At 46.8% G+C, this 14210-nt stretch overlaps 1 protein-coding gene across 1 annotated transcript; it reads left to right on the top strand.

Annotated features, from left to right (window-relative positions):
• Positions 1-6670: 6670 nt before the first annotated feature.
• Positions 6671-13599, top strand: LOC142574750 (facilitated trehalose transporter Tret1-like). Its single transcript, XM_075683768.1, has 3 exons — positions 6671-6871; positions 11914-12159; positions 13371-13599. Exons 1-3 carry the CDS (start codon positions 6671-6673, stop codon positions 13587-13589), a joined length of 666 nt encoding a protein of 221 aa, XP_075539883.1. The 3' UTR covers positions 13590-13599.
• Positions 13600-14210: the final 611 nt, after the last annotated feature.

Raw genomic sequence — 14210 nt, 5'->3', positions numbered from 1 at the left:
GTTCCTACAGCCATCCCTCCAGACGTTCAGTCAGCCAGCCTGTCCACCGACATATGTCGCTCATACAAGTACTCGTCCGCGAGTGTTCGCGAACCTTGGTTTATCATGCACCATGTGTTCCATCCGTGCACCTGAACGTACTCCTGCAAATGCCCCCGAGAACAAGGTCCACCCTCCGCACTACAGAAAACCGGCTGACTGGAGAACGGCAAGCGACTGACACATGTGTTTCAACTGCTCACGCGTTCGACATATTGCCCGTCACTGCCGCAGTAGCTGGTCATCGCCTTCAAACTGGACCACTTGATCTTGGCGTCGTCCTGGAGGCAATATTCGGCGTTTTTCACCTCACTCTGACCCACATGCTTGCGATGCCGCCGTTCAATACTCCAGGTTTAGCCACTCAGCGTCCCAAGGCCGTCGATCTCTATCACCACGACCATGCCGGTCCTCGTCTCCTTTGTAAATACACGTTATCCCCCTGGCAATATTAGTACGGGAAAGGGAATATGTCATCCACCAGAATTTAGCACCAAGCAATGAAGGAAAGCTATAAGGACTAGTTTCTCAGGAAGAAACCTTCACAGTGGAGAAAAACACGCCCTCGTGCATGGATTTGAACTCTGTACTAACACCGTTACATGGTGGTTGTTCTACCGTCTGAGCTAACAAGGAAGCGAGCACATCACAGCACGAAGCCGAATTATTCGACAGCTCGAAGCACAGCAGCACTGAATATCGCCATTTTTCAACTGCGAAGCTTAATCTATGAAAAACCCGTGTAGGCTTCCCTTGTAGCTGAGTGCAACATTCTGGTGGGTGAAAATTTTTCCTTCCATAGGCCTTCCCCCATCTTCCGGGATTACGCATAAGTGAGTTTTCATGTCGGTGCGTGCAAAACAAGGCAGCAAGTTCCATGCATGTCGGTGACCAGATGCGCAAGACGGGAACGCTTTGATGCAGCTATGTGCACTAATTTCTTTCTCTTTGCATAGCCCGTGCAAAATGTTCATTCTCGTGATTTTCCGCGGGATCCTTTATTAAAGGGCCCCTGAAACAGTTAAGGACAAATTTTGTACATAGGTTACAGCTAAAGTTAATCATTCGCACCACAATTTGTGTGAAACGTCTCACATTAAGAGAGCTACAGATCATTAGAAGTTACCCTCTTCCATAGTCGTGCATTTTCTCCTTAACTCGTTCGCCGAGTGATCAGCGCTAAGCTCCGCCTTCACTGGCTCTGCGTCATGATGGTACGTCGTGTCGTCGACTTCCGGTTCTCTAGGAGCGAGCGAGCGAAGCCTCTCCAAACACTCCGGCAGCTGCTTCGCAGTCGACCCCAAGCAAGAGCTATGGAAGCAGAGTGCGTTGCGAGCATTCTGTCGCAGCGCCGAACGTGTCTGGTATTCCGGTAACCACAGGTTAGCTGGGCGTTCCGACGGAACGATGGAGGCATACATTCAAGCTGTTGAAGGAACCTTTGCGTAGACGTACGTAAGCTGCCTGATCGGTGTCCACGGTCCAGCCACCTGTCGGCGCAGAGCTTAACCAGTCAAAGAAAGAGCTAATATTGCTCTAACCAAAAGTAAAGCATTTTAAACATCTACGAGAACAACGTGTTAACGATTACCCTCCTGCGAAAAATTTACACCAGCAGCAAAGAATAATGCATTTTGTTACTGCTACTGTGTGTGGTTCAGCTCTGTGCCATCAGGTGGCTGCACCGTGCAGACAATTCACATTTGCGTTTCTGCTCATCCGGTTGAACGGCACAGTCAAGCTGCCAGACCCTGTCACCTTGCCCTTGCGTTTGCCCTAATACTGGACTCGCGAAACGCTATTGCGTTAGTAATCTTCCGGTGTAAAGTGGACGACCGCAAACGCGCAAATCCTGGCGCCGATCGGATAGCGGCAGTCCGATGCGCTGCAACCAGTCCGCTCCTCTGCTGCCTTGCAGAGGGACACGATGTCGCAGCTTGACATATTGCCAGTCGCTACGTTTGCAGTCCACAACGCAACAAAGTCGTATCATAGTGCTCGCGAAAAGACTGAGGTCGACTCTGAACGCGGAGCTCCCGCCGAAATGGAGCACGTTGTAACACAAGCAGACGACGCTTTCTGTGTGCCGGAAGTGCTTAAGTGTAATGAGAAATTGTTCTTGTGCATTCTCTTTCCGTTACTTTCTTTTTATTGAAACAAATTAACTAACATTCCAACTATTACGAACATCATTTGTTCATAATAAAGGTGGAAAAATTAGAAATGACGCGCCCTGGAGGCCAAACGCATAGCTCGCCTACATGGCGTCAATTGGGTGATTTACGTCATACGGGTAGGGGCGGCTGAAAATTCCACCGAGCAGTGTGCGTCGATCGGCAGCGATGTGGATTTTTAAAACCCTATAATAAATAACACGCATTACGCGGAGCTCTTAGATACGTCAATTAACAAACAGAAGGGCCTACTCTAACGACTCAGTACGTTTGTAGAAAATCGTCAAAATCGTTGCAGGGTCCCTTTAAGGAATACTGCGGTCACGCAAACTCGTTTGGTAAATCCAACGATCTACAGTTATGAAGCGCACAGCGCGACTTCGTACCATTTTCCAATTTGCATACATCCTACAAATGAAAGCATTCACACCAGTTTAAGAGTATTCCTATTTAGGAATGGTAAAAGTTTTAAAGGTATCAAGTCTGGCGTCAACCGGTTCCGTCTTTAATTTATGCCCTATGAACGTAAGCTTTTACATAGCTGACGTGCAGACGTCGCCAATGTTACTAGATCAGCAGAGCGTGTTTTTATTGTTACACCCAAGTATCTTTACTCTACTACTTTTTTCTACTTATGTGCCTTTAATAGCCTCAAAAATTATGAAGGGTTAATTGTGTCAGGCGGCAGACCTTGGCAACACCTCATACAGCCTCAAAAGCTCCGAAAGGAGGTGCTTACCCGCACAAATTATGTACGACGCGGGGAGGCATCTTTCTCTGGCTCGTGTTAAGCGTCATTTTTTTTAGAGTGATGCATATGTTAATCCACGGGCTTTCACGAGTAGGTATAAGGTAATTGGAGGTAATATAACCGTATATACAATATAGGTAGGCCGACAATAGTGCTAGGTGTATTGAGTGCCAAGACTGTTGTTCGTTAGTTCTGGTGGTCGAAAGCTTTACGATCGACTGGCATTTGCGCGTCTATTTAGGACATTTCAACGAAGCAGAATAATAATGGTTTTTCCCATAGTTGTTTCTAACTGCTTCATGGGTAGAAATTACAGCGCTTACGCAATAAGCATCAAACGAAGTTTTTCTTGCTGTAAGCTAGGTCGACAATGTGTCACTTTTAAACCGTTTTATTTAGTTTTCCATGAACGTCGTAGACGTCGGTAATGAAACACGAACTTCTCGCATTGATTTTTCTTCGATGTATGTATCGTAACGTGCTCCATCAATCAGCGCAGTCGAGCTGAACAAAGTCGAAACTTAGTTACATGTTGTTGAGGCAGGTCGTGCTACTGAGGCACCTGTTATTGGGTTACTTGCTGATCGAGAAATGCTCATAAGGTGCAATGCGTCAACAGCCGTCACAATGACTTGAATCATTCTCAAGCTATTTTAAGGGCTATTGTAATACACATCTGTGTACAATGAACCGTGAGACCCGGCTGGCAGAACAGTTCAAAGATGGCAAATCTGATGAGCGCATTTGTGTTACTGCCGTTCATACCTGCTCGCGCTACTTAATCAGATTTTCTCTGTTATGCCTTTCGGTATGTCTAGCGTAGATGCGCTTATCTGCTGCAAGCGTTAAGCACTTATAACATATCTCTTCTAGCAATTAGTAAAATTTTCCTTTTGACGTCCTCTGTATTCCAGGTGATCGTGGCTGAGAACACTTATGAGCCCTACTGCTACGGGTGAACGCATCTGACGAGCCCCTGCCCTACAATTGATGCAAATATGTTTCATATTAGGCTGCTTGTAGTCGGTTCTCTTTTTATTCTTTAATACTTGCTCGCGTGCATATTTCTTCTTTATGTATAAAAACAAAGACAAATTCTTATCTATACTTACCCTAAATATCGCCATAATTGTTACCCTAGAGTTCAGGAGGACTTATTCGCCATTTAATGTTATTGAGTTTAGCGGGTCTCGCCATCTTCAACATTTACTGCCAGTTTCTGTGTTCTAGACTAATTCAGCAGCGAGTCGATACCACAAAAAGTACATTCAGTATTAACACAAAATAGCCCCAAAGTTATAAGATTTCACACGGGCTCTCGTACAAGGCCAAGATAATAAATGAACTTTATTATACAGCTTTAACGCCAACATAACATGTAATTTGAAAAGTGAAGAAGCAAGGAACAACCGTGCAATAAACAACAAACTGCAAAGGTGCTCAGCAAAAAAAGGGCAAATGAATATTTTATGTTTAAAAAGTCGGCAGCTTTGCCAGAATAGCGAAGCATCAATTGCGATAACAGTTCAGTAGACAGCTATACACGTAAATTTATCGCCCATATAAACCTGTAAACATTTGCTTATTAACTAAGAAGCATGGTGTCAGAGCGCACGCGCAAACATGAACACATCACACTCCACGACCGCAGACATTCGCTGCCAAAATGCTGTCGTGAATACGCGCGGCAGCAGGAGAGAGTGCAATAACCTTCGTGCTGTCTATCGCTTCAACGCAAACTGAGAGGCGAGAGCAGCGCAGGCGCAATAGTATGAGCCGTCGGTGCTCCTACACTGGGCCTCCAGCGCAGATCCCTTTCAAGATACGTCTCGCGTGGCCGAGCATGTGCAGTTGCTGCCAGAGTACAACACCGCTCCGTCCCCCCTCCGTTGCTCCGCGCGCGACGGAAGACGGCGCGCTTCCTCCTCGTTTTCTTCCCTTGCGCGGTCGAGACTGTGCCGCGATAGTAGACTCCACTCGCACGCTATTACTCGCACACACAGCACACGACGCACGGCGACGGGGTTATAACCCTTGGACTCTGTAGCGAACATTACGGCGACAATTCTCCTGGAGTGTCTATTTAATTGTCATCACACTGATAAACAAATACCATGTGACCAAAACAAGCAACAGGAACAAAATAAGCCAATTATCAACATCGAAATCGCAAAGCGAGCTGCTAAAATGAAAGATTTGACCCGCGGTGCCGAGGCCATAAGTAATTTGCGATGCGATCGTGCTTACCGAGATTAACATTCCGTCCACCTGCATCAATCAGTATCAGATAATTGGATACCAAGTTTTTTCATACTCTAAGCCAAATAAGAGGGCATGAGGCGTGGCAGTTTTCATCCGAGACACATGGGCGACAACTGAGCAGGCTTTCTCGTTTTCCCAAGCTGAAACTGTGGCAGTGCGTCTTTGCGCACTTTCCTTGTGACTAATTCTGCTTGCAGTTTATCGCCCACCGTGTTGCAACGGTCGTATATTCCTGGATGAACTGAATGTCGCCCTGGCCTCGATGTCATCAATGGACCATGTTTGCCTAATTGGAGATGTCAACACAGATACGCTACGCCCTTCAGCGACGACAGTTAGTAATTATTTGGACGTCATTTCCAAATGGGGCCTGCAAAACACGATCTGTGAACCTACGCGCGAAGAATTCCTTGCTGGTCATCTTGTCACATCTTGCATAGATCATATAAATATACGTGCACATAACTTGAGTGTCAAATCTGCCGTTATTACAGCGAAACTTGCTGATCATTACATGGTCTACTGCTCTCTTAACAGACGACACTACTCACTTGGTCGCTCCAAACGAATTCAAACAAATCACAATTGTTGACCCCTTGGCTTTCGACAAATTTGTAATGAATCACGACTGGTATAACTTTTTTTATGACTGTTCCTCCAGGCGACGCCTATGACAACTTTGTAACACTGTTCACCGATTTCCGGCTTCCAGCTACACGGGTCTGTAAAACTCCGTCCTTTGTGGCGTTCTGAAGCATGTTGCTTATGATGACCCCCGCCCCCCCCCCCCCAAGTCTGTTGTCTTCAAAACTTTGTCTTTGCCTGATTTCAATTCTTTGCTGCTAGAAACTGTTGTCTTAAAGCATGTTTGGATAAGCCAGTATAAAATTCCTTATGTGCCTGTTCGTTGCCTGAGACCAAAGAATCCGTATGTTACACCCCGCTGTAAGACGAGATATGGTCGAAGACTCCGTAACTATTAGGTCCCAGCAATGTTTAATTTACTTCCCCAAAGCATACAAGATGTGAAGACGAAATATGGTCTCAGAAAGGCTCTTAGACACATTAATGCGTGATGGGAAGCCTGTCATGTGTGTGTGTGTGTGTGTTTTCTCACTGTTGTCTACAATCTAATAAGGTGTTACTGATGGCTCTGTCGCGGTCTGCCAGGCACTGCCGTTCAAGCCCACTGCGGCTTTGGCAGGCCCGATTCTTCCATTGTATGATTCTCAAGTCATGAATAAAGTATTATTATTATTATTATTATTATTATTATTATTATTATTATTATTATTATTATTATTATTATTATTATTATTAATATTAATACCGAAGTCTCTATCTCGTGCCCCAGTTGGCGGTGGCATGTGCTGCCCTTCCCCTGATGGACACCGTGGGTCGTCTGCGTCTACTGGTGGCCTCCGCGAACATATGCGTCGTAAGCATGATCCTGCTGGCAAGCGTGTATCCAGGCATGCCAGCTGACGCCCTGCACTACACCGCTAGCACGGCGTCCACTGCTGCGAACGCCACCGAAATGGCGGCAGGCGGATCCGGCGCTAAAGGGAGCGCGCTGGGACTCGTCTTCCTGGTTGTCTTCTACTTTGGCTACGCACTCGGTCTTGGGCCCCTGACTTGGATACAGGCGAGGACAAGAAGGGGTCACCTAAGCCCGTTACTTTGTTTTAAGAGACAGCTTCACCTCGGGAGCTCCTATCTAAGCACATGGGAACAGAGAAATGACTTTGCTCCGTGCCCACTGTGGCAGCTTTGACAAGAATCTTTGCTTCTAGAAAAAAAAATTTAAGTATGCTGACTTTTTGTTAGAGATTGTGTATTAAATCGACCACATTCATTTTTGACTGAAATTCTACAACGAAAAAAAAAAACGTTGCCAATTCTAACTAGGAAATAATAGATTTCTCTAAACAAAGTCAATTGAGGCTTCTGAAGCGAACACAATCCACGTAGGTTTTATGCATAGCTTTGAAATATCCCGTATTTTTGTGTAGAATATTTCGAAGTGTTTGTGAATGTTCCCAAAATTTCACGTTAGCTGTGAACTCCTAATCGCATTCGCCTTCTTCACATGCTCTAGCAGATGCATTTTATCGACCTCCGATATAATTTTTTTCGTGTAGACATATAGATCAGTAAATTTTATGCTTTAATATTCTCCCTCTACTGCATTATTTTTTCTATGTAAAAGCTACAAGGCCCCATTTGCTTCTTACATTTTGTAGAATTTCCTTTTTGTTTTCTCAGTTCAACAAAGTTCATTAATATCATTCGAGCGGTTGTCCTATGAGAGCGTTTTGGCCTTTTACATGTATCTGAAATGCAGGAATTGGGTTCACCCCGGTCTAAAGCGTTCTCGTATAATATAGCTTTCTTTTTTTTTTTACACAGCTTCGGCGCGGAGACAAGAAGCATGACGTTAGTGCTGAGCAACATAAAGTGGAAGCACTTGCGCAGTGGCACTGGCTTATACGCCAAAAATAATATTTGCATAGTTCATTGCAACATAGAAAGATATTCATAGATAATAAGTTATTTGGCCGGGGGGACACAAAGGAAGATGATAATTATCACTGTCAGCAGCCCAATTAACTAAAATTCAAGAAATAACTTTTATTGACTGCAGTAGAAGTGCATGTTTGTATTCAAATTTTAGAAGCAGTCGAGTTTCTATACAGTTTCACGTGGAAGAACTCTAGCATGTCTGTGCTCCAAAATATCCGACTCAAAATTTTAATTGTCGTTAGAATGATTACGCATGCAAGAGAGTGAGGATCAGCGCAAAGCTCCTCTCTAATGTGGCGCGGATGTTCGTGCGCCGTTAAGTCTGACAACAGGGCGGAGTCACAGACAGAGATGACAAGTGTTCCCCTTCCCCTCTCGGCTGGCGAACTCAAGATATGACAGCAGCGTGTGCCGTGCAGTATGGGCTCTTGATTTCAATTAAACTTACAGTAGTTGGAAATCAGCCGCCAAAGTATTTGCTTAGCCCAGGCAAGGACCATGCCAGCTCGTCTAGCCACTGTTACGCATGCGCAGTGCCCTCCGGCTTCTCCGCTTGCGCCATTATTTCGGCATGGCAGCTGCGGCCATCGTTACAGGCTGCGCGGTCGCGTGTAACAACAGCGGTTCCGGGTTGTCTGACTTTTTATTTCGCCAGCCGAGAAGAGAAGGGTGACAGTTACCATCTTTACCAATGCATCCGCCCCGTTGTCAGACTAAACGCCGCTCACAACAGCCGCATCCCATCATGGAGGTGCTTTGCGCCGATCTTAACTCTCTTGCATGCGTAATCATGCGAACCATAATTAGAATTTAGAGTCGGATGTCTCGGAGCGCAGATATGCTAGAAGAATTCTTCCAACTGACACTGTGTTGAAACATGACTGCCGCTAGCTTTTCAATACAAAGAAACCCACTTACTGCAGTCAACAAAAAGTTAATTATTCAATTTTCGTGAATTGCGTCTGACAGCGATAATTATTATGTCACTTTGTGTCCCCCTGGCGACATAACTTAATTGCACAGGTAGTTTTCGCGTGCCTCCCAGTTCTTAATTCTGAGACAACGAGAAAGCTTAATTTTTAACACCCTGTATAGCAGTGCCGTGGGGCCAACAGTGTCCCGGCATTATGACGGATGTCATTAAGTAGTTTCGGGTCTGGCTACTCCGACATTCCGTGGGATCCGGATAGATTTTTCTCCTAGATCGACGCAACCATTCTGCCAGTATGCGCAGACTGTAGTATTCGGGGGTAGTGGCCCCTAGTCTGGCGCCAACTGAGGGTCGCTCTCTAGCCCCCGCCGCCGATGCGTGTCGAAACGGGTAGCTGGCCTACGCTGCCGGGGCCTCCCATGGAGGCTAAGCGGGCTCTCGCCGTCGTCCCAGCCTTCTTGATCAGTGCTGATTCCTTCGTGTTGAGTAGGAGGTCAAGAAGAGGGAGAAACGGGATCGAGGATTTATTTGTATAGGAGAGAGAAACTTTTTTACAGAAAAAGGATACTCATACTGGCCGAAGCAAGGAGGGCACTGAAGCGTGCTCGTAGCATGAGCTACATCTCAGAGCAAACTAAATCTTTTCGGATAGCACGAGCTACAAATCATGGGAGACATCTTTTCGGAGAGCACACCAGAGGAGCCGAAACAGTGCGCTCAGATCCACATCCTTTCCCTAGGTCCCAAGGCCAGGGAATCCCGCGGTCACACAATCCTGCAATCGGGGGCGTTCGTAGTCGCCGAAGCACACCCTCGCCCTCAAGGCGAGGGTGTGCACGATCACTCCGGTACCTTTGTTGGCTGAACATGATCTGAGAAGTTCCCTCAGGCGCACACGAGTCACTGCCCCGGAGAAAGGTGGGAATGCTCGTTGACAGGAGAACCCCTGGAAAGGTCCAATTAGCTGGTTCGTCTGACGGTCGGCTCTGGCGAGCAGCAGTGGCCGTAACGTAGCGGCGTTGAAAGCAACATCACTGGAGTTTGTCGGTCCCAGTGCCGAGGTTGGGGACCGAGTGACGTCTATCTTTCCCTCATCCGTCAAACGTGTCTCACCTTGGCACCTTGGTGTCGCCGCTGGTCTGTGCGATAAGACGTACTGTGAGCTTCACAAAGCTGATTCGTCGCAGGAAAGCAGGACAGGCTGGCAGCGAACTTCGAACCTGTACTGCTTTCAGCGGACAGCTTTGTCCAGCGTCCTGCTAATGACGGGATCTAAGAGGCAAACACAAAACACGTATCAGCTGTGAAGTGTTCAGCCCCACCGGCTTCGACTCCATATAGCAGCTTCGTGCTGGAGAAGTCCAGCATGCTTTGCAGCGAATCTCCGGCACTATGGCACGCGGCTCCGGCGAACACACGTGCCGCGTTGCCATCGTTGCACGACGCTCCTGCCGTGGCTTCCGAGCTCGAGCGGCGCGCCCTGCCCGACGCGGAATATTAGTTGAGGAACCCGTCGGTAATGATTCGACGGCACAATACCCAACAGCGTGCGTCGATCATAACATATATCGCTAAAATACGGTGAATATTTATCCGCGCTTGAAACCCGTCGCTACACCACTTGCCCCAGATCGACTTGTAACCTCAAACTACCATCGACAAGTACCTCTTCCTCGGCTTCGTCGCTCGTAGTTTCTGAAAAAAAAACGTATTGGCGCGAACTCTGGTTTTCCAATCGTTCTGCCACCATTGGAACAATCGAGATGTACATGAACTTTGTCTTACCTTCGCTCTTGTGGCTCGAGGTGTCCTTGGAGCATCGTTTTTTATAAACCTCCTTATCTCTCTCAATTTCGAAGCAAAAGGTTTCTGCGCACATGCATAATCATTAGGGAGGGTCGCTTTGTAAGAGAACAGATCGTTGCAAATAATCAAACAGAAGCTCAAGTTCAATTCGTCAAAACGTTTATGCTATATTTATCCTTTTTAATTATTCTCGCTTAGTTAGTGTTTCTCACATAAAACAAGAAATTGACCTGCCCCTCCTAGTTACTCGACGCAGCATTTCCTCCCTTCAGTCTCCCACAGTGTGTGTTCCACAAAATATATTACAGTAATAACGATTTCATAATCGACATTTTTTCACCTCCCAGCCCCGCGTAATCTCTCACTGATCGTCAAATGAAAGTCGGGGCGCCACCGTGAAGAGCTACGTGTACTTTCATTCCTAAAACAAGTCAAGACTGTAATCGCCTTCACCCCTATAGTGTTAGCATCCCTGATCACGAGGAGTTCACGTCGGCTGTCTCTGATCACTTCGTTCTGTGTTAGCCTTCTTTATTTTGTTTCATTTCCACTCCTCTCTGTGCTGCCTCGACGGCCCTGAAAGTAAATGAATGAAATGAAATTATCAAATTCCAGTGCCGTTAAAAGGAAATAGGCCGATACTTAGGCAAATATATATACCTGTCAAGATTACCATGCTGGACGAAAGGCCTTATTGGCAGCTCTCGTACACACTGGCGCCAAAATTCCCTCTAATATTTTTTTTCAGGTAACTCTATGCCAACGAGAGAAGCACCATGGCACCTCTCAGATGAAGAAAAAACTCCGCCTCATTTACGCGCCTTGGTATACATACCTACGAAGAAGACTTCCTTTATACGCATACAAGCATCGTGTATTCCAGTGCATTCGAGCAGACGCCGCTAATACCATATGTTACGAAATGTTTGCTCAATAACCAACGATTACTGCCACTGAGGCACACCGCCGGCATTAGAGTTGAGGTGGGGTTTCGACTGGATGACGGTCGTAAAACATGCATATTAGTTTTTGTTCGCTGTGAGCTGCCAAGTTTTCTATCTGATCGATGCTCTCGTGTTCCCGTATCCTAAAGTTGCCAGCATAATTATTCAGTCAGCCACACGTGGCGCATCATTTGGCTTCTTTTTAAGTTTGTCCGTTTGCCTTCGTGCCTCGATCCAGTGCATAGAACTAAGAAAAACAATTCAGTAGCTTTTTTTTCAACGTCTGCAGCTCCCCGTGCCAGTCGCAAGTTTTTTGCGAAGACTTTCTCATTGCTCTAAATAAATATTCGTTTTTTTCTTTTAAACAGTAACGCTGTAAAATGTAACGATGTAACGCTGTCCATCTCGACGTTCAGCGCAGCCCCTCTTCATTCGACCTCGGATCACATTGCTCATCGCCAGTGCGAACTGGTTGTGCCGCAGGCCGTGGAGCTGACGCCCCTTCGCGGCTACGGCGTGGAACTAGGAAGCGTGTGCACCTTCTACTGGGCGTGTGCTTTCTGCAGCGTGGCCTTCTTCCAGCGCGTTCGCAGAGACTTCGGCTTCGGCGAACTAGGTTGGTTCTACGGCACGCTAACCCTGGCCAACGGGCTGGTGCTGTACTACTTCATGCCGGAGACGAAGCAGCTCGCCCTCGAGACCATCCTGCTCGACGAATGCCCCATCGAGGTGCGTGCGCGCGGGCGGCGAGCTTACTAGCACTACGTCCGAATCTCCAGGCGCAAAGGAGGCCCCAAAACTGCCGTAGCATTCGCCGAAGAGAAATATTCGCACCCCTTGAGGCTTATCGTGTTACACTCTAAGGCTCGTCATCGATCCTTGATATATTTTCTTTATTTTAGAAACTGCTCGAGTTCGGGAGCTTCTATGAAAATAGATGCGAACGCTGCACTCATTTTTCCCGGCCACCACTCTACCAATTTTGATGAAGCTTGTCGCATTTCAAGTGAGAAGATAAAATCTAGCACCTGCAGTAGGCTGATTTTATAGCTAGGATGCCGATATTTAGTTACTGTCACTGTAGAAAAGCGATGCGCTTAACGTGTCATCGCTAAGATCGACGCTATTGAATCTGCCGCCTCTGTGTGGGCCTAACTGCTACAAGCACTTAAACAGGCTTTCCTCTTGATCGAATGTTCATCCTTTCTGAAGTTGTCAGCCAGAAATTTTATACCGCTGTGCCTCTTCCTTTGGGCAGCTCTACGAGATGTGTTGCGCCCACTAACTACGGTTTCTCGATGCTCGGTTATCAGATAATTAATGATTTCATCTTGTATGCTACAGTGCGACACGTGAGAGTGTTACGCCAGCAAAATATGATGGTTCCATTTATTCTCTTTCGCAGATGGACGCCTCAGGCTGTACTGGTGTTAGCGTTCTGAAGGAACGTAGTAGCACTCTTCCGATGCATTTGTACATGATAATTTGTGGAAATGTCTACATATCGTCAACGATAATGCCTACCTAACTTGGTGTACTTTTGTCAACCCTGAAGTTGTGGCGATACATAATTTGTGCGTTTATTGTGAAACAAAAATACGTACGTCCTCCGATTACTATAGTAACACATAAGTGCTAACCAGTATCGACAAGTGCGAATAGAAAACCGCCAACGTTTGCCTTTGCTTTCTTTAGGTAGAGCAGGCCGTGCTCATGTGTGAATAACGACTTTAGCCTTCCTCGCCATTGTATGTTTTCCTTTGCAAATTTTCGAAAATAACTTCATCTTAAAATCAATTTTTAGTCGCCATACTAATCACCGAGGTCATATGAAGTCGTTCTAATTTAATGCTTAAAAATTCCTTCCTAGCATTTGCTTTTGAGTCACAAAGTTGAATAAAAGCTCTCGCCTACGTTCCCCGCACTCCTTCTATGTCCAGAACATGCTTGGCCGGCGTCGCTCGTTCAACCCGAGCGCTGTGGCTCGCAGCAAGCGGCCAACTCTGTCATCGGCGGGTGGCAGTGATCGCCTGGGGGTCTCCCTGCCCTCCCTGGCTCTCCCGTGCAAGTCGGAGAGCATGTCCGCTGATATCCCCAGCCCTTTCAAGGCTCACGATTCGCCGGGTGTACCGTGCCAACAACAGCCTTTCACTCCTTGAGATGACGTACCTCCACGCGTATATTGTCTTCGCGCACGCTATCGACTAGTAGTTATAATAAAACGAAAAGCAAGGAAACACGACAATGTCACTTTCTGGCGGTACTCCTCGCATTTCTTTTTGACACTCACTATGGTGAAGGAGCCGTCATAACACCTCATACCCGATTCTGAGAGGTCCCCTCACCGTAGTTGCAGAAAGTGAAGGGGCCCTATTTTATTCCATAGCCTGTTATGTGCACAGTTTCGTTAGTCAGGGGCTGGGCCGTCTCACGGAGGCGCAAACTAACAACGCGCCATTATTCATTGGCCTGCGGTCGCTACGGCGGCATCTAACACCCACCTCCTTTCCCCTGGCCTACGCAACGGATAGATTCGCTCCCTACGGCAGGAGCCCTCCGTGTCCGGCATTGTCGTGAAGAATACGACAAAAGAACGAGTACGGCAGAAGTCGAAGCGAAAAATGCTAATGCAGCAACGTTAATATGAAAAACAAGAAAATGCCACGCCGCGATTCCAACCAAGAAACCCACATTCGTAAGCCTAACCTTGTGCCGAAACGAGACGTAAAGGAGCGCTATAACACACGTTCTGCAGCGGCTGCTACTGCGCCGTCACTATA

The sequence above is a fragment of the Dermacentor variabilis genome, chromosome 3 (assembly GCF_050947875.1).
Source record: "Dermacentor variabilis isolate Ectoservices chromosome 3, ASM5094787v1, whole genome shotgun sequence".
NCBI classification, from domain to species: domain Eukaryota; kingdom Metazoa; phylum Arthropoda; class Arachnida; order Ixodida; family Ixodidae; genus Dermacentor; species Dermacentor variabilis.
The sequence above is the reverse complement of the archived record's forward strand: the minus strand, read 5'-3'. Positions and strand labels throughout refer to the sequence as shown.